Below are 21,452 nucleotides of genomic sequence, written 5' to 3' on the forward strand. Positions count from 1 at the left end.
GTTGTACATCTCCACGAAGGTCTTCTCTTTGCCCAGACCAGCAATGGTCCTGATGTTGCTTAAGGCCTCCCCCGATATCTGAATGACAAACAACTGCATTCAGTTTCATTTAAAGTGATGAGTGCCATGAAATTTTCACTGAATGCGATGAAGGCAGATCAGTTTGTACAAGAACTTTGGACACGCACACACACAGACCCTCTTATAGACGGCTACTACTTTCAGAGCCACACCGTAAAAAGAACAGAAAAGAAAAACGTCTGGGGAAACTAGTGTTCAAAGATTGCGATTGAAACACTATCCTTATCATTTACACCATCCCTCACTCTCGTCTATTGTTGACGACAGCTCATTCTGCCCCCGAGACGTTTGACAGCTTTGTTGTGACCTTTCAGTCAGCATCTAGATATTCTGGACCTGCTATCTGCAAATCAAACAGGAGGCAGATAATCAGTGACTGGAGACAAAGACGGTCTGGTCTGAGTCACGCCAGCTTTCACTGAACTGGAAATGTCAAATGCCAAATTGAGTGAATAGCTTTCAAATTCAAACTCTCTTGGATGTGTGCATGGACGTGTGTATGAATACTTCGTAAGCATTTGTGCATAATATCTGTGTTCTCCTTCTCCATGATAAATGGTGGGTCCACACACAGAGTGCATACGCATTCTAACCACATGTGCACACGCATTCTAACTACATGCAGTAAATGGGTCTGTCTGTGTGCACCGGTCGCCCCCACACTCAGCCCTCAGTCACGCACCCTGCCCGCAGCCTCCATCGCCTGCTTGTCCTGCTTTGCGAAACCCGTCAGCATCTTGGCCTGGAAGGCCCCGGACAGGGCGATGAACGGCAGGAAGCACATGATGACCATGGACAGCTTCCAGCTGAAGTAGAAGGAGATGATGATGGCCACGCCGATGTTGGTCAGAGAGTTGACGATCATGCCGATCTGCGAGCCTGTGGCCTGGGTGAAACGTCAAAGGGACCGAGTAAAGAAGAGGAGGAGAAGGCGGGAGAAAACAAATTAATATAAACATTCTAATATGAACAGAAGATTTAACTTTATTTATTCATGAACAAGTAAATGTAAAATAAACTGAACTTCATATAGTTTATATAACCACTTAAAGCGGTACTATGTAACTTTTTTTAATGAATAAAATGCAATTTTGTCCAATCTGTATGGTAGACTATGTTAATACAATATAACTTACAGTATACAATTGGGGTGGTTGTATTTTGTCTCCCTGCTCTTGTATTGTGACATTTAGATCATGTCATGTCTCACCTAGACACAGGATCTGACACGAATTGACCTGATGGTCAAGATTCAATTTATCCCCTGAGCAAGGCGGCAGGGTCTATTAGCTCAATGGTAAAAATTGCAGCACTTGCGCAGGAAACCAGGTTCAAATCCAGGGTAGAAAATATATATATATATATATATATATATATATATATATATATATATATATATATATATATATATATATATATATATAAAACTATTCCTCTGCAGCTAAATCATTTTGATGGTGTAGACTAGAGAAATGTGATTACAGTGCACAGCAAACGTGATTGCTCACTTTGATGAGATGAATGTTAATAAAGGGGCATCTGGGGACAGTAAAGCGCTAATGAAGACAAATTCATCATCACATTTCTTTTTGTACCCAAGATAGCAGAGCTGATATCCTAAAGAGCTTCGCTGTGACTAATCTAGAACAATAGGATAATTTAATAGTATAATGTTTTCATATTGCGTTATTTCCATGTAAGCTTATTCAGTATAATCCCACTGAGATCAAAGATCCCTATTTATGGCAGAGACCTGGAATAAACAGCTCACCAACAGAATGACGACTAAATGACATGGTTTCGACTGAAGTGCATCTGCACAAGAAATAAGAAGAAAATGCCTCCAGATAACATCCAGTTCAGTATTTAGAGGGCAGTTACCATCAATATAACAGTCATAGGATCCAAAAACTTTGCACGAAGATATGTGCCTGAATCCATGCAGAGCACTACACTGTAATACCCAAATACATAGTTTTTCTTTGGGGGCAAGTTATTCTCTTTGAAGACATATTCCTAAAAGGGTTTAGACAGAAAACACATTACATGTGCCCTTTGATGTTGAAGGTTAAAGGCTTAAGCCAGTCCTATCGCAGCTCCGCAGTTTCCCAGTGGACTGCTCTCTCTCCTTTTAAAAATAATCACATTACAGTAAATACTCCGGTGTGGATTTTAAACACTACATAAATATGCTTTATTGAGCACGCACACGCACACACACACACACACACACACGCACACGCACACGCACACGCACACGCACACGCACACGCACACGCGCACACACAAACAAACACACAAACATCTGTGAGTGACCACGGTGGTAAATTCTTCGACACCAGCAGAGGTACAAGGTTCACCACTCACCCCCTGAACCTGCGAGGCGTCTGTGGCCAGACGGGTGGTGAGCGCTCCGGGGCTGTTCCTGTGGTCGTCGAACCAGCCGATCTCCTGGCCTAGCATGGCGCTAAAGCCCAGCCGCCGCAGCCTGCGTGTCAGCAGCTCCCCGGATTTGGAGAAGGCATAGCCCTGCAGGCACACACGCACACGCACACGCACACGCACACACACACACACACACACACACACACACACACACACACACACACACACACACACACACACATTTACAAAGATATGGTAATATGGTATGTATATTGTCTTTGGCCATATCATCATCATACTCATAATCATTCTCATCTCATCATCATCATCATCATCATCATCATTATCATCAACATTAATGTTTTTTTTGTATCACCCTGTCATCTATATTGTTATTGCTGAAAAGAAGAGAATCCGCACACCGTCTTTGAAGCTCCCTTGAAAACTTTATTTGGCAGAGTACAACATTTCGACCTGCAAGGTCTTCATCGGGTAAAATGAGACATTGTACCTGACAAAAAACCTTGTAGGTCAAAGCGTTGTACTCCGCCAAATGAAGTTGTCAAAGGCGGTTTGCGGATTCTCTTCTTACAGCATTTTGTGGCCTTGTTATCCAGCACCCGTCTCGATTGTTTGTGGATGTGCACCCCCTGGACTGCATGTATTATTCCCATGATCAGCATCAGTGATAAAAATCTTCATCAACATTTTCAACATAGTACCACATCATTGTCAACACAAGTTGATTTCCTCGTACAAGGAAGATCTGTTGGCTTTGTAGTTGACAGAGAAGCACAGCACAAAGGGACTGGTGATCTCCCTTAAGGTCTGTTGTTTGTGTAGTTGATATTGAATAATAGAACAAGGGGACAGTGATCTTCAGTACAGTACCTGCAGCATCTGGGTGAAAAAGGAGGTCAGTCCAACAAAGACAAAGAACAGACAAATGCTGTCAATCTCCCTCCGTTGGGCCACTGGGTCCGATATGGAGAATGTCTACACACACACACACACACACGCACGCACATGCACACGCACACACACACACACACGCGCACACACACACACACACACACACACACACACACACACACACACACACACACACACACACACACACACACACACACACACACACACACAAAACATGAGCAAAGCTGACAACAGAACTGTGGTGACATTCTAGCAGGTTTTTCAGGTTTTTGCATTATTATTATTATTATATTTGAAAAAGATTATTGATTAGTACCTTGTAATGGTGCAATGGCTCGTCACATCAACACTCTTTAAAGTTTTTACATGACCTTTTTCAACTAGAACTTTTTGACATCATAGTAAAGAGTTGGCTTGTTAGCTAGTGTTAGCTTTCAAAACATACATGTTTTGAAAGCTAACAAGTGCCTCTAGTCAGGTGCATAAAAAGAAAGGCTGTGACCTAAAGGTTAAGGCACATCATTTGAAGATTGTGAGGCTGTGGGATTAAGTCTGGTCTCTGCTCGTAGCAAGCCTGTTTTGAAAGCTGACATCCAAAAGAATATCTGAGTGTGTGTTTTCTTCTGTAGCCAGTGGCAGTTCAAACTTCACTCAAAGTTTTGAGGTGTAACTCCTGCAAGAAACTTTGAAAAGCTTGAAGCTTGCGGTTGTGGCAAGAGACACTCAACATGGCACACTGGTCCACAGGTAGCATGCCCTTTGAGGCTGTGTGTGTGTCATGGATTCAAAGCTGCTTTTGTAGATGTGTTGGTTGTAGGATGGTGGATGGTACCCATGAATCCGTGGTTATAACAAAGTATAATTATAGTCATAAGCCGTCATAAATACTAATAATTCAGTATAATACAATAATAATGCAGGATAACAATAATCATAACACATTATAAAGCATTATGTTATGTCATATAATGTCAAGTAAACATTTAGTGTGATCTGCTTATAACACTGCATAATTGCAGTTGTATCAACAATCACGACACATTATGAAGCATTTAAGTATGTTTAAAGCATTATAGACATGGGCTTCATAGAAAGTGTTACTGTGACTTTTATTATATGGTATGTCATTTCGTCCAGAATTCCTTCACTGCTTAAATGGACTGTATAGATATAACGGTGAAACTCTGATCAAAGTAACAATTATTGTGTGTTCTCTAGATGTGTTAACTGGTACATGTAATACTGTGGTGAAGATTAACTATCAATCATTCAGCTGGGGATTCTCTGGAACCCCCTAAAGGCCCCCTGGGAGTCGCTGGACCCCACATCAGAATTTAACCCGAAGAGTCACAGGCTGCAGTTTCATCAGTGTGTTCATTTTAACTCTTGTGTTCTTTAAAACTTCATGCACTATAAAGACAAGTGACTTGACCCAGCAATACCTGGCAAGTGCTGGAGCCATCAGGCCAGTGGATCACTCTCTAGCAGTTTGCATTCTTTTTATGGAGATTTCCGAACAATGCTTCCACATTGATTCAAGTGCAACACAGAGGTTAATCAAGATTATTTGAGTGTGATTATCAAAACCACACAGTTAGGAATGCTGTGTCAAAGAGGGATAGAATTAATCAGTCTATTTCATTGTGAGCAGTGGTGTATGAGAACATGTATTTATCCAACAGGTGGCAATATTAGGTTTGATTAAAAGACCAGACTGGGTTTCCACTGGTTTTATGTTATTACTGGCTGGAAGTAATGGATCCAATTGTTCTGCATGCCATGTATTGGGATGGTATCCATAGCAATGTGTCATTGTGACCCCAATAGAGCAGTTGATGTGAATATGAGGGGGGGGGGCTATATGCATATCTTTGGTTTTGGCTTTGGTATCTTTGGTTGTCACAGCGTTAAAAGAAGCAGTATTAAATGTTATGGGTATTCAGTGGACTGCCTAACATTTGGTCATAACATTTGCATTAAATCTACTTATTGTGGTTAACACATTAACCGCCAAGAGCGTAGTCCTACGGTCCATTAAATCCAACTGTTAAGCACCGAGAGCGTAGCCCTACGGTCCGGGTGCTTTTTACTTTTTTTCGAGAAAAAAAAAACGTTTTTCAATTTTCGACACGGGCCATTTCAGTGTAACACCACCGGAAACGGAACTATTTGCGATCTGGTTTTGCCGATCCCGTCGGCCTCCATTCTAAAGCGCACACTAAAACTCCATTTTCTCCTTGTATTTTTTTCTCCTCGGTCATCACTGTTTAACATAAACCGTTCTAACTACAACATGGATGCCCCGTTTGACACGTGGTCTTCACTGCTCGAACCAGGCAGATGTCTGCGATGTAAACAAACAGTGCACAGCTCAATCTTACGGATTTTAACAAGGTCTATGGCGACGTGAAAAAAACAAAAAACAACAATAAAACCTTGGCACTGGTGAGTACATTATGAGATTAACCTCTGGCGGTGGAAGTGTTAACAGTGTATGGTTGGTTTAGGGTTTAACTAATATTGTATTTATGTTTATTTTCACAACAGTATAGTGTCATGTTTAAGTAACATCATTCATGTGTCAATCTATAAAGTGCACCTTGTTGTACAGTATTTGCACTTTTTATCATATTTGCAAGTGTCTCTGTTATTATAATTATATTTATTGCTGCCCTTCTGGGCTCTCTTATTAAACATATTTGAATGTCACTGGGACTAACCCGGTTTAAATAATAATTATAATTATAATCAAAAATTAATAAATAAAAAGCAGTGCAAAATAAAAACAATATCTATTTTATCTTACTGCCAGGATCTGGGAGAAGAGGAGGGAGTAGACGGGATTGACTCCTCCGTTGACCGCGGCCCCCATGGATCCAAACAGCATGTAAGGCCACTCTGGAGTGTTGTACTTCAATATCCTGGTAACTGGAGCCGGCTCAACACGTTCCTCTTCCTCTTCCTCTGGAATGGCATTCTGGGAGATCACCAGACATGCACAAATGCACGCACACATGCACGCACACATGCAAGCACGCACACACACAGACACACACACACACACACACACACACACACACACACACACACACACATAACCCCATGCGTTTCAGTTACAGATGCAGAATGCACACACACAGAAACACAAATACTTACACCCCCAACACTGTCCCTCCAGTCCACACACACACACACACGCACGCACGCACGCACATGAACGTAACTATATGATTAAGGGCAGATGTAATTATGACATATAGTCTAATTATAACATTCCCTCTTGGCAGAGTTGGTTGATCAGACCAACCTGACTGATGTCATGAAGGTGGCTAATGAAGGGAATTGAAGACAGCTGGCCCGGTCGACTGCTTCGTGCGGATGCTACCGTGGCGGAAGCCGGAGTTCCATGGAGTTAATAATGTGTGTCTTTCAAGTGTGACTATGTACAAATCACTGAACAATCCAAAGAGCAAAGACGTTGCCGTGTTGGAGCCCGAGAGCAGCCACAAAGGGTGGGGAATGCCAGGGCTTGGGTGCCAGCAATGCTATGGGAAACCGGTAATTAATCCACGTTTATGTTTATCCCTGTCTCTGATGTGCTAACTGAATGAGCTCTGACTCTAACCGCTGAATATAACATCCCAAATCCTACATGATTAATATGCTGTGGGTTAATTCAGCCATGATACTACGACTGTGCATCTAATAAACACATGTACTGTAACACACACACGCACACATTCTCACTTTCGAGGATTTTTCCCCTCTTTCTATTCTTGTGAGGAGAACACATTTTACTAGGAAAATGTCAAACACACACGTGTCGCGGGTTGAACAAGGGCCTCCCTCTACAGCGTGTGACCGCTAGGTTGTTGACCCTCTTATACACACACACATATACACACACACACACACACACACACACGCGCGCGCGCGTGCGCGCACGCATGCATGCATGTACACACGGCACGGACAAATACGCTGACACATAAACATGGACAGCATATATATCAGTTAAGAAAAAGTTACATGCACACACTCACATACAGTATGTGAGGAAAGACACACACACACACACACACACACACACACACACACACACACACACACACACACACACACACACACACACACACACACACACACACACACACACACATAGTACAGACCTTGATTTTATCGCCTTGTGAAACAGAGTAGGCCCTGGGGCCTAGCTCTCCAACCATTGGGGCTGTAGAATCAGGGATGAGGTTTGACAGCTGAGAACGGGACCTCTGACGGATAGAAGCCCTGCAACACACACACGCACGCACGCACGCACGCACGCACGCACGCACGCACGCACGCACGCACGCACGCACACACACACACACACACACACACACACACACACACACACACACACACACACACACACACACACACACACATACACAGTTTATTAAAACAAAAGAATAATAAGCTCACCGTGGAGGTCACAATTACATTTCCACCACTATTAAATGTAACTGGTGTAACCTGATATAACCTAAATGATTCAGGTGGAATGGTGCAGCGGCTGATGAGAGATTGTAGTTGGAGGTGTAGATGTGTTTAAGTACCTCAAACTGGCGCGGTAGCTCCCAGCTCTGGACAGATTCAGCCTCTCTGTCCGGTCCTCCGTGTCTGCCACTGATTCAACAGAGGGACAAGGTCACACAGCTGCCTGGCATATAAATGTGTATTTCTATGTATTTTTTTCCTTCCAAACATTGACTTTCACCGCATATGAAATTATGCTATTCAGCTCAAAGCCAGCCTTGACAGGAGAGTGCCTGTTTTCGCCCGAAAATGCTGCTCGAGTTCAACTCACTCTCTCTGGCTTTCTCGTTGAGGGCCTTGTCTCCTTGACTCTGGAGGGTGACCAGGGTGAAGTACACGCCCTTTCGCTCCAGCAGTTCGTCATGCTTGCCCCGCTCCACCGCTCGCCCGTGCTCAAAGCCCACGATCACGTCGGCATTCTTGATGGTGGAGAGCCGGTGGGCGATGGAGATGGTAGTGCGACCCATGCGAACCTATACAAAGAAATATACAACATGAGTGGAATTATTATAACAATGATGCAGAAGAAGAAGCAGAAGAAGCAGAAGCAGAAGCAGAAGAAGAACAAGAACAAGAACAAGAACAAGAACAAGAACAAGAACAAGAACAAGAACAAGAACTCACAGCGCGTTAACGCTGCAAAGTGTAGATCTGCTATTTTTGGCTAATTTCCCCCCCCAGAACATGGATGCTGGGGTTCAAGCCATGCACACAATCAAAGTGAAGAATACTAGAGTTCACACTGAGGTGTGTGAAACGTACTTTATCCAGGGCCTCCTGGACCACGGCCTCGCTCTCGTTGTCCAGGGCGGAGGTGGCCATGTCCAGCAGCAGGATGCGGGGCTTCCTGACCAGCGCGCGGGCGATGGCAATGCGCTGCTTCTGACCGCCACTCATCTGACCACCGCCCTCCCCCACCAGCGTGTCAAATTTCTGAAAACATGATAATGTTGCGAGGTGAGAGATGTTATGGACGTCTACTGCGCATCCCGAAGAGCAGGGGTCAGCCACCTTTTTGATGATTTTCTTGATAGTCAGTGTGCCATATCAACATTAAGTTTAATTATGACACCACATCAAAATGTAATATTTCCAACTGATTTTGATTGTCCATAGGCTATACATAACAACCTTTATTTGTTTTCTTCTTCTTCTTTAGAAATATTTTCATTTACATCAGGATGTAATGATCATTAGACCAACCTATCTCCCAGACTCCCTCCCCAGGCAGAGTGTAATTTGTATATAATTTAGATGTGAGTGGACTTAATCTAACTGACAAAACTTGTTTTGAATTTTGAATTTTAAAAGAAAAAACCTCTCTCTCACACTTATGCCAGTGTGCCAAGTGATCACCCTCTCCTGTGCCAATGTTGGCACCCGTGCCTAAGGTTGCCTACCCCTGCTGTAGAGGGACAGACGTACATGCTGCACATGCACACCTGCATCCATGCATCCGTATGTACGTATACGTACGTACATACTGTGCATACATACTTTACATGTTACTGAAACAGATGCATACATTCAAAGATAAGTACATAGACATATACCTGTACATAGTGCATACAAACTAACTTAACAATCTATCTATCTATCTATCTATCTATCTATCTATCTATCTATCTATCTATCTATCTATCTATCTATCTATCTATCTATCTATCTATCTAGACACAGCTGCACTATTCATAGATGGATAGTTATTCCTTATCAAGTCAACAGCAGTGTATTATTTTAAAAACTGCATGCATTCTCACAGAAGCCTGTCCCCTTATCCCTGCTTCACCTGTGGCAGGTCCATGATGAAGTTGTAGGCATTGGCCTCCTTGGTAGCGTTGACAATATCATCTAAGGAGACATTATCACGACCATAGCGGATGTTCTCAGCGATGGTGGTGGCAAAGAGCACAGGCTCCTGTTCCACAACACCGATGAGCGACCGCAGCCATTGGATGTTCAGCCCCCGGATGTCATGGCCGTCCAGGGTCACCTGAGATGCAAAATAAATAATTACGGCATTGTTGTGGCGGTGAAGGGTATTTACCGGTATGCATTTCTGATAGATGATGGTATTAAAGGACCATACCAGTGGTCTGTTATGGTTAGCCCATTGAATACAACTCACTGTAAAGGCAATGAGTTCCATTAATTGCATTATAATGTGAAAGTCAGCACGTTTTTTGTCAACGTTACATTATTACGTTTCAATGCATTTTAAAGCATCCATTGATTGATTTACAAATGATTTGTGCAAGGAATTGTGCAATAATCTTTAGCCAATATTGACTCAATTATTGAATGAATTTGAATTTTAATGACTTTGGAGAAATTGTAAACACGAAAAAATATATAAAAAAATGAAGGCATTAACAGAAAAATGGTCTGTGTCTTTGAGTACCATTAAGGCCAGAGTTGTGGATAGACAATGACATGAATTGCCACCGGTATGATCTTTCTACATATTTTTGGCAGCTGAAGGTGTTTTAGGTCGTTCCGGTGCTTATGGTGCCATGCTACATCTTTGGGTTCATGCTGACTCGTGCTTAACCCTCACGCGGGAGGAGGAACAAGAGAAGGCTAATTTGCTCCATTACGAGCAGCAAGGAATAACTGAGCGGAGGAAGATCGGTTTATAATCTCAGTAAAAGTGAGAAATGTGACTGTTAAGATCCATTAGTTGAATTATGTAATGGGTTGCGGTAGACTTCCATCACCACTGGGACATTTTTAGTCATCCATAAAATAAATCCTACATGGAGGGAGCTGGCAGCTACAGTGTGTCAGGGGAGGGATCCGTCTCAAACAGATGACTCCGGGAAACAGAGTCGAACAGTACTTGATTAAAAAGATAGTGTCTAATAATGTATTGTACTGCTTGCCTCAGTTTAAGAGATGCGATTGAACTAAAGCGGCACGTGTGAAACGAGTGTGTAAAACCTACCATGCCCTCTTTGGGGTCGTAGAAGCGTTGGAAAAGTTGAATGGCGGTGCTTTTGCCTGCTCCGCTGGGGCCCACAAAGGCTGTGGTTTCACCAGACTTCACTGCCACGCTGAGCTGGTCTAGGATCTGCCAACATTTATGACATCCAGGAATAAACAAGATACATTACAAGCTCACAACGCGAGGCATTGTGAGCTTGTAGATCAGCTATTTTCACAATATTTACCTGTGGGAACTGAGTCAAACTAAGTGTAATGCCTCAACTCCTACAATTCCAAGTGCTTGTCAGGGAGGGGGGGTCCCCAGTTCAAATGTTATTATTTTGGGGGGTCCCCAGTTCAAATATGGATATTTTGGGAGGTCGCCACCTGAAAAGGTTGAGAACCACTGTTCTAACATATCAGGAATACCTCTTACATTTTTCATTCGTAAAGTCGTTCAGAGATTGTTTGCAATCCTGCCAACAAAAATCTATTTGGATCTTTTCTCTTTTTGTATTCTTTTAGAAAAAAAATATACTGTGATTCGCGTACTGTAAAGTGTTACTGTGATTGGAGATGAACTACAGTACCTTGACTTCTGGCCTGGCAGGATAGTGGAAGGTTACATTGTGAAACTCAATGTCACCTTTGACCTTGTCGAGGCTGTATCCAGCCTCTGAGAAGCAGTCGATCTCCGGCTCCTGACAGTGACGAGTAGAAAATTGACAACGTGTCAAAACATTGGATTTCTTCTAAATGAGATGTCATGGCTTTGAAAAATGAAATTTTCCACGCTCACAAAAGGATTTATGTGCTGATATCAAACGGTAGTTGTTAAAAGGCTAAATGTACCCTTTGTCCTCAATTGTCTTCATTTTCATTTTGACAAAAAAATGGCAGAAAAAGACGCTGCATAAACGATTAAGGAAGACTCCTTAGACAGAGACAAAGAAAATTGTATTTCTTTATTTTTACATGCTCATAAAGTGCTCTGTGTTTTTTTTTTTTTCCTGGACTTAAAATATCTTTTAATTTAGACTTATTGAATTATGAAACTTAGCTAAGTACTTACATACATACAAGTACTCTACATACTATACATATAAATTATAATTATTAAATGACAACCAAGGGGAATGAGGTGTGGCATTTCACCATATTGTAGGTTTAAATCTTATGAGAATGAATATGGATCTACACGAAACCTGGTGAAAAGCAACATATTGAATAATCTCACCCTGTCGATGGTCTCAAAGATGATCGTTGCAGCCCCTCTTCCTGAAGCGAATGCTTCTAGGCAAGGTGAAGCTTGGCCCAGGTTCATAGCTGCTATCAAAACGCCAAAGAACACCTATAAGAATGGCAGAACATGTGAAAAACAGGCATGCGAGATATTAGTCTCATTTATCATCCATGATAGCCCACATTCAATACACAAGTATGAATGTACGATTGTATTTGTCTTTATTGAGATAGACAGAATAGGAAAACTGTGACTCGTGGCTCTGAGGCCATTTTGGTGAATGTTTCCCCCATTATTTGTGTGTCCTGCTCCTGCAGGGTGCCTGGTGTGTAGTGTCCGGGGTCCTGCCTATACCTGAAGCTAATCTCTCAGCACCACTGCCCTAAACATGTAGTGTTGTTGTTAGTAGAAATAAACACAGAAGCACCCGGGAGGAAGTGGACTAAGAAAGGGGAGGAGCCAAACAGAGTTCCTGTTTCTACACCAAAAAGGAGGTGGTGCCCCCAGAGTCAAAAACAAAGGGGGGGGGGAAATGATTAACCTGAAGCAGGGCACCTGTTGTGAGCTGTCAAGGGACCTGCCTACCTGAAGCAGGGTGCCCGGTGTGTACTCCTTGGTGCCCACCACCAGCGTGGAGCCGTACCAGAAGGCCAGCGCGTAGCAGAGGAAGATGACAAACCACATGTAGCCTGTGAAGAAGCCCATGATCAGGCCCTTCCTAATGCCCCAGCGCTGCGCCCAGACCAAGTTCCTGTCGTACCTGGAGAGGAAGAGGAAGAGGAAAATGTAAATATTTGATAGCCCGCAGCTAATCACAGTTTAAACAGATCTAATTACACTGATAATATTGCATACTACTACTACGACCACTATTATTTTTAATTATACAGTACAGAGATACTGTATATGGTTAATTCACTGGAGTGAAGCCATAGTACAGTCATGTGAAGTTATGCTGAGCAAAAGGAAACACAATAATGTTTTCACAGCTAAAAATAGGGATTCTTGATACCTTTTGAAATCGGTAGTGCTCTTACAGGTAGAATATTATGGATAGAGAGGGGGAGAAAGAGAGAGAGAGAGAGAGAGAGAGAGAGAGAGAGAGAGAGAGAGAGAGAGAGAGAGAGAGAGAGACAGAGGGCCGCTTCAACACAGCGGTACAGAGACAAAGCTCTGCTGCGCTAAACAATACTATAACTAAAATACTTTCAAAGATATATATCTTTTCAAAGAAACATCACATGCCATGTATTGACTGCCTTAGAAATATCATATTTACCGCTCCACCTCTTTCTTCTCTCCACCAAAAGCAGCCACGGTCCTGATGGAGGAGAGCACTTCATCAGCCACAGCTCCAGCCTTGGCGTAGGCCTGCAGCTCCATCCCTGTCAGCTTAGCCACGAACTGGAGGCAGAGGAAGGACACAGAGAAAACCCATAATAGATCTGTTTCTGTACTGTTTACTGATTTGATATACAGAGGAGAGGAGAGGAGATTCGTCCTCACCAGGGCCATAAGACCGGCTCCAACGCCGATCAGTGGACTAACAGCGATGATGACCAGCGTGAGCTTCCATCCCTTAACAAAGCCCATGCAGAAGCCACACACAAAGGTGGTGAAACGTTGGATGAAGATGCTGACTTGGTCTGCAATGGCATCATTGATCTTGTTGATATCACTGTGTTAAAAGAAAGACATAAAGGAACAAGATCACAATGATATCAAACAAACAGCAAACAATGTGATGCTAAATATTCTGGTGTATGAAATCAGCAATAAATTAATACATGGGTGGATGAAATAATTAATGCACTATTGAATGAATGAATGAGCGGTTTTACTTCTATCATGCCACGCAAATAGATCACACCACATGTAATGACCACACACACACACACACACACACACACACAGCGCACACACACAGAGCACACACAGAGCACACAGAGCACACTTTATCAATGCGCAAATAAGCCCATAAAACAAGGATTGATATGCATTTGTTCCCCAACTCACTCAGACATGCGAGTGTTGAGCTCCCCTATGGAGTTACAGTCGAACCAACCGATCTCCATCCTCATCACCTTACTGAAGTACAGCTTCCTGATGATCTGGATTTGCCTGGCCGCGGACGTCACCCACATAGAAATCTAACATTTGTAGCAGAGTTAAAGATAGATGTAAAGAAAGAAGTGTGAATTAAAATTGAAGCATCCACCAGATTAGTTCATGTCCCACTTTTCCTTGACATTGCCGGGCAAAATTAGGGTGGCCGACAAGAAACAATGTAGGGAAAAGACAGAGACACACGATAGATAGATAGATAGTTTGATAGATAGATAGATAGATAGATAGATAGATAGATAGATAGATAGATACACTGTAGATACTGTAGATAGATAGATATTCCTGTTGTGTTCCTTGTTTCTTAGTTATAGTTCATTATTTACTTTTCATTTAATTTTGTCATTTTGAGGTAATGTGTCTTCCTCGTTCCTTAGTTGTAGACACATTTATTTTGTAGTGATGTCCTAGTAGTGTTTCCTGTTTTCCTTTGTAGCTGTTACCTTTCTTATCGCTCCTGATTTTTCTAATTGTTAACCCCAGTCACCTGTGTCCTGTTAGTCCACTAGCCTATCCCTATGTTGATTGTCAGTTGTGTTGGCCTGTGTCTGATTATCCCTGTGTGTATTTAAACCCTCAGTTCACTCAATACTGACAGATGTTTGCATCAGTGCCCTGTCTTGATCGCTGAAGTCCTAGTAGTGTAGTCTATGAATACATATTCCAAGAGTTCCCAGTGTATTTTTCCTGGTGCTTCTTACTAGTAGTCAGGGGATATTAGCAGAAAGATTTCCAATCTTGGAATAAATTCTTTACCAAAAAAAATCTTCACCAATGTGTTTGTAAAAGTGTCTAGGAACACTTCTCACAAAGACTGAAATGCAGTTTCCCTAGGGGAATTTTTGACAGCTGCTGAAAGTTGGGGTACCCACCATAACCTTTATGTGGGGAAAAACATCAACATTTAATTCTGTTTTAAGTAGCATGTGAGGGGTCAAACTATGGTGTTTTTATGATTCTGAATCCATTGCAAGCATTTGTTTTGCACCAAAACCACTCCTTGGGCTAAAAACGGCCCAATCTCAATGGGCTTTTTACACAAAAAGTATACCTGGAAAAGGATGGCTATGGCCGTTTTTAGCCCAAGGAGTGGTTTTGGTGCAAAACAAATGCTTGCAATGGATTCAGAATTATAAAAACACCCTAGTTTGACCCCTCACATGCTACTTTTTTTCCCCACATAAGGTTATGGTGGGTACCCCAACTTTCAGGAGCTGTCAAAAATTCTCCCAGGGAAACTGCATTTCAGTCTTTGTGAGATGTGTTACTAGACACCTTTACAAACACATTGGTGAAGATTTTTTTTGGTAAGGAATTTATTCCAAGATGTTTTTAATATCCCCTGACTATAGTTGTTCCTTGTGCCCTAAAACCTGTGCATTTGAACTACTGTACTCTGTCTCTGCCTGTCTGCCCTACGTTTGGGTCCTACACCTCCTGCCTGGCACCAGTCTGTGACAGATGGACAAATGGAAAGAAAAAATAAAAGTGTTTTGTATAAGTTGTGTTCCAATAAGTATGGTCGACACTTTGAAATGTTGATACAAACCTGAAAGTATCCCAGCACGAATACAGCAAATCCAATGCCAACGTAATAGAAGGCGAAATTGGTCATCTCATATTCAATGTCCAGGATTCTGAAAATCACAAACAGTTTCATCGCTTAAGCCCTATTTTATCTTGGTGGTATCACGCAAAAACTGGAAAAAAAACTGCCGCTCTACAAGCTCACTGTGCATCACTATGTTGAAGGTCAAACAGTTTTTTCTTTTGATGCCACAAATTCACAAAGCTGCCGATATGCTGCTTGCATTTATGTGTGCCTCCTCCCATCTCACAGATTTGCCTCTGACCTCCTCCCGCCTTGTGCTGGGCCCGCCAACGCATCTCACAGGAGCGGATGGTTTTAACTTTGCTCCGGGTGGGAGTGGGTGGTCCAAAAAATAAAAACAGTGGGTGCTGGGATTTAGCAAGCACTAACTAGAAACTCACAGCTCCAACTGCACAGACGGCTTCTACACCTAAACACACATCATCTCCACCTGCACACAGCTTTACACACCTAGACTTACGCACAACTATTCCGCCTTCACACACAGCACTCTCTCTGCTACTAGGGGATGGCAGATTAACAGTATAGGCCTATGCTGAGATGAGATGAGGCAAGTTTCACATAATATTTCACAGAACGATGAAGCCACACAATATACTGTAGATGCCTAAAGGCTATGCAGCTGTATAGCCTATATTGTGCATGAATATGGTATGGATATATAGTTGAGTAGTTAACTTCTAGACCAGGGGTCTTCAACGTTTTCAGGCCAAGGACCCTTTGGCTGAGAGCGAGATAAAGCAGGGACCGGGGACCCCCATTATATATGGTATAAAATATGTATTTTTTTCATAGATTTAATAGGCAGCTTCATAGACTTGTTTCACAACACTATCATGCTGGATTCATGTTAATGTGTATTTCCAGACATTTAACCATGCACTTAAACAATACTTAGTAAACCTGACTTTTCACTCTATACTTAGTCTGCTCTTTTTTCCCCCTATACCAAACTACTTTGCCAAAAATAGCAGATCTACAATCACACAACGCCTTGCGCTGCAAGGCGTTGTGCGCTCCGGGCTAAAGTTCTCTTCAGAATAGGGATGCTTGGTTGAAGTGGTTAATGTAAAAATCCCACAATGATTTGGCGGACCCCCTGTAGTAACTCTGAGGACCCCCTAGGGGTCCAGGACCCCCTGTTGAAGACCTCTGTTCTAGACTACAGCATTTTAAAATAGGTCGATTAACACTTTATTTATTTGTTAAATTACTGGTTCCATGTTTTAACCACTTCAACTTCATAACCTACCCACAGGACCTCCCCTCCAGAGGCTCAGGAAGTGACTGGTTCCACGCGGAGCCGTTCACCAAGTCCCATCCCGACTGGTTTAGGAAAGTGTACGTCTGGCTGTAGGAATCGGTGTAGTTCTGCTTCCACTGGATGGTGTTGTTGAAGCACTCCTTCCTGTCGTCGCTTAGCTCGTTGAGCTCGATGTCGTAGTCAATGAAGGTGTCGGTGAGCATGCCAAACACCAGCAGCATGAGGGGCTGGGCCGAGCCGTGCAGCACAGCGCAGAAGCTGCCCATCGCCATCATCAGCAACTCCCGGCCGCTGGCAAAGCGGAACTGCCCCACACACAATTAATATGTATATGACTACATTTTGAGATAATAGTAGGCTATAAAGGCTTTGACATTACAGTACATTTTGTCAAGACACATGGATAACGGCTTTTTGCAGATATTAAGGTTCTTGCTGCGCTTGGCATCCTTGGCTCAAAATGCGTCCCAGCACACTAACAAGCACACTTGCACTCATGCACAAAAATACACACAGACATGCGGTATGAAAACACTCATGAGCTGTATTACGTAGCTTAAAAATCCCCTTTTTTTCTATGGCCTTGAGGTTAACTTTGGTGAACCTCATTTTAGCAAATGTATTATGTTAAACTTGTTATTATATTACACAATGCAAATGTGTAAAGGTTACATTTTAGCAAATGTATTTTCAGAGTGACAATAAACCTTGTTTCCCATAGACAAATCCACAGAGCGCTGCCTGTGCTGCTGTGTCGTGGTGCGGAGCGGCACCCGCTTGGCAGTTATGATTGCCACTCTGTGGATTTGTCTATAGGCTATAGGGCATCGCAGTTGCGGCCACTTCCGGGTTCCACCGCAAAATACTCAATGCATTTTTCCCATTGACTTTTCCAAAAATATTTATATCAATTCATTTAAGCCTAGAATCAAGCTATCCAGGCTCCCAGTGAATCATGACCATTAAACGTTTTTTTCTGTGATTTTTTCTATTTTATATTTAATTATATGATATACTATATTTAATAAATACCCTTTGTTTTGCCGTTTTCAAAAAAGTTTTTTCACAGAATCAAACGTTTTATGGTCATGATTCACTGGGAGCCTGGATAGCTTGATTCTAGGCTTAAATGAATTGATATAAATATTTTTGGAAAAGTCAATGGGAAAAATGCATTGAGTATTTTGCAGTGGCACCAGGAAATGGGCGGGAACTGCGATGCCCTATCGAGGAGCGGCCATGTCTCACACTGGAAATCTAATGGTCAAACCAGGTAAATTCAAGTACAGCAGCCTTACCAGCTGAAAGAAGCCAATCCTAATTGCTGGCACCTCTTTTTTATCCTGGGCTCTGCAGGCAAGAGAAATGTGAAATGGATTTTTAGTTGTTTTAGGCCCTGCATGTGTCCGTAGCACTGAATGCACATGCAGTGACTGACTAGAACATAACTTCCACCTACTTCTCATTTTCCTTGGTAGTTGACATTGTCCTGATTAAGTGAAACACAAAGAAACAAACAGTGAAAGACACTTTGTTTCCCTCATACAACAATGCTCTGAAAGACACAAAGTTTACTTACATACAGTAGTACTTACATATAGGAGCCATTTGGTTCTGCAGTACAAGAATAAAACACAGGTTAGATTTTTTACATTTATATGTTGCAAACTAAATCACATAACAGTGTCTCACAACCTTTTGGAGAAAGTTTGGTTTGATTTGATTGCTGGAAACCTTCACAAGACACAATAAAGTCAGAGAGACTCACTGTTATAATACAATAAATAAAAAGATGGATAAAATAATTTACATCAAATACTAGCATCATTTCCCATGGAGATGGTTTTCATTCTATAGCCATATTGTATAAAGTAGACCTGGCTTGGACAACATCACTTGCCTGATAAAAACAGAAAGAAATGCAGTAATCTAGTCTGGGTTCAAAGCCACTGATGCAAATTACTTTCCACCCATTTCATGTTACAGTATGTTATCATTACTTTTATAATTATATATCCTGTCATGTCATCCCAGTTAATTGTCTTATTTCATTTTTTGGAAACCATTGCATTGTTTTGTTTAGATTTTTAGAAGCCTATTCTGTTCATCTCGCAGCACAAATATCTCAACTTTCTCCCTTTAATCACTACTTTGTTTGTCATCACATTGCTTCTGTCTTCTATCAAAACAAGTGCAAAATAAAAGAAAGGCGACCAGATTAGACTAAAAGGATAGTCACTGTACCTTCATCTGATAGCTCATAGCCATTGTTCTCTTGTCCCAGCTTCTTGATGCTACGCAGTTTCACTGACCCAGCCGGCATTCTTGCACATCTAAGAAATGTCCAAAATATAACAGCTTGATATATAATATATTTACTGCATAATAAATCTTTGTCAGCAAAGATCATGCAATCACTGATAATAGTATCCTAATGTGCTCATCTTTCATGCCAAAACTCACTGTATTCTTTATGTATGTTTTACCTCTAAAGCTGATAAAGTAAATTCCCATGATTTTTGACAAGGTACATTGAAGTGATTTGCTTTTTACTTGCAAGTGGAAAAGGCAAATTACAGATGACTAATGAATATCTATTGTAAAAGCTCTGTGCATTCTTATTTATCATTTTGTAATAAAAGCCTTTACTGCCATCATGTCTTCTCTTTGTCTTCCCTGACAAAGAGAATGTAATCCAAGTGTTATGTAATTCATCTCCTATAGCATATCTTTCATACATAACACTCTCATGAAAATGTTAGCACATCCAGTTGTCGCTTGTACAGAACATGATAAAGCTGTTTAAAAAAGAAAAAATCCAGCTTAGCTCCAAACAATATTTTCATGTAGCAAAAACTGTCAGTACATCCCAGGGTACAACAACGTTTCGGCCAAAGAATTTGGCCTTCCTCTGGGTTTTTGCCTCATACAAATATTTGTCAGAGCTATGCAGATTTTGCCCTTTTTTTAACTGTTACTTACTCCAACCTTCTTCTCTCTGTCTCTGGATAAGGTTGTCTGCTAATTTACTGAATTGTACACTGAAGAAACTTACTTACCAGCTCGTTCCCTTTAAGAGACAGACGTTTTCTCTCTTTTTCTTTCTAAGATACAAAGTCCTTTTGAAATTGTTAATGTATCAAGCTTAATCCAACAGCATTCCAGTGTCAAAGAATTCACCCTGATCACCCGGCAGCCAGCCTGTCAGTTTGTCACTTAGATGGACACATATGTGTGGCGAGCTAAAGTTTGTTGCCCTACCAGCACGTGCTGTTATTGAACAGGTAGGGCTCGGTTGGAACTCGGGGTCAGATCGTTGTGTTTGGAGGTAAGTGCCCTGTCGGTTTGTGTTGCCAAAGAGGCCAGTGACCTGGGTTATGCAAATACTTCAACTCATGGGGAGACCTGCACTGTTTTCATCATTACACTGTGAATATACTGTACAGGATGCATTAGGTTAAAGTATACCTTCGCTGCATAGGGATATTACGTAATCACAAAATGTGGCTACTACAGGCTCTTAACCACTTTAACCCTCATTGACCAGGGTCCCCAAGGGCTCTATACTTGGGATCCTCCTTTTTGTTTCCCTCTACACCAAATAAATGTCTTAGCGAAAAATTGCTGATCTGCAAGACCACAAAGCATCGCAACGTGACACTTAGCGCTTTTGTGAGATTCATATTGTAAAGCCTCTTGAATGTTGACTATAAAATGTTATCCACATTCATCAGGATTCATCCTGAGCAGATATCTGTTCATGCTGAACTTTGATGAGATGAGATATCTTGCGGGAAAAGTTTATATTTTGGCGCTATAGTGCCGCTAGAGGATAGGTCATGGGGTCACAATGTGCTCAGTAAGTTTCATGGCAATCTGTCCATTAGATCTTGAGATAACTTGTAAATGGAAAGTTTGGCAAGCCACCAAGGTCGGTGCTAGGGGAAGGGCCAAGAGGTCACCAAAATCAATAGGATTCATCCTTCCTGGGTTCTTTAAGTTTCATGGCAATCTGCCCATCAGTTTATGCGATATATCCTAGTACTGTATGTACAATTGAAAATATTGGCCTATGGATGGAGCTAGGGGAAAGGCCTCATCTAAATCAGAAGGGGGACACACACAACAGCTGACTTGAGACGAATGAAATCCAAAATATTTAAAATAAAAACATTAAAACACAATACCCAAAATGCAGACTCATAGGCTATGGAATAAATGTGTGTCTTAAGATGAGATTTAAGCAAGCATGTCAATGTCAACTTTAACCACACAAACCTCCTTGAAAAAAGAAAAAGATGTTC

General features: G+C 41.9%; 1 protein-coding gene across 1 annotated transcript in view; it reads right to left on the minus strand.

Moving 5' to 3' along the window:
- The window catches only part of abcb11b (ATP-binding cassette, sub-family B (MDR/TAP), member 11b), a gene marked incomplete at its 3' end in the record, with an annotated part of 29,218 nt that extends 9,742 nt beyond the window's left edge, over positions 1–19,476 (minus strand). The window contains 23 exon segments of the mRNA XM_084051162.1: positions 1–78; positions 764–967; positions 2,449–2,610; positions 3,358–3,462; positions 6,206–6,361; positions 7,566–7,689; positions 8,001–8,070; positions 8,252–8,453; positions 8,743–8,913; positions 9,770–9,973; positions 10,925–11,050; positions 11,496–11,606; positions 12,143–12,256; positions 12,734–12,908; positions 13,428–13,552; positions 13,655–13,826; positions 14,165–14,298; positions 15,822–15,909; positions 17,137–17,453; positions 18,447–18,498; positions 18,608–18,637; positions 18,744–18,762; positions 19,393–19,476. The exon segment at positions 1–78 is cut by the window's left edge and continues 164 nt beyond it. Coding sequence (XP_083907288.1) covers positions 1–78; positions 764–967; positions 2,449–2,610; positions 3,358–3,462; positions 6,206–6,361; positions 7,566–7,689; positions 8,001–8,070; positions 8,252–8,453; positions 8,743–8,913; positions 9,770–9,973; positions 10,925–11,050; positions 11,496–11,606; positions 12,143–12,256; positions 12,734–12,908; positions 13,428–13,552; positions 13,655–13,826; positions 14,165–14,298; positions 15,822–15,909; positions 17,137–17,453; positions 18,447–18,498; positions 18,608–18,637; positions 18,744–18,762; positions 19,393–19,471 — 3,018 coding nt within the window. The 5' untranslated portion in view covers positions 19,472–19,476.
- Positions 19,477–21,452: the final 1,976 nt, after the last annotated feature.

The sequence above is a fragment of the Gymnoscopelus microlampas genome (genome assembly GCF_963454915.1).
Source record: "Gymnoscopelus microlampas genome assembly, chromosome: 24".
NCBI lineage: Eukaryota > Metazoa > Chordata > Actinopteri > Myctophiformes > Myctophidae > Gymnoscopelus > Gymnoscopelus microlampas.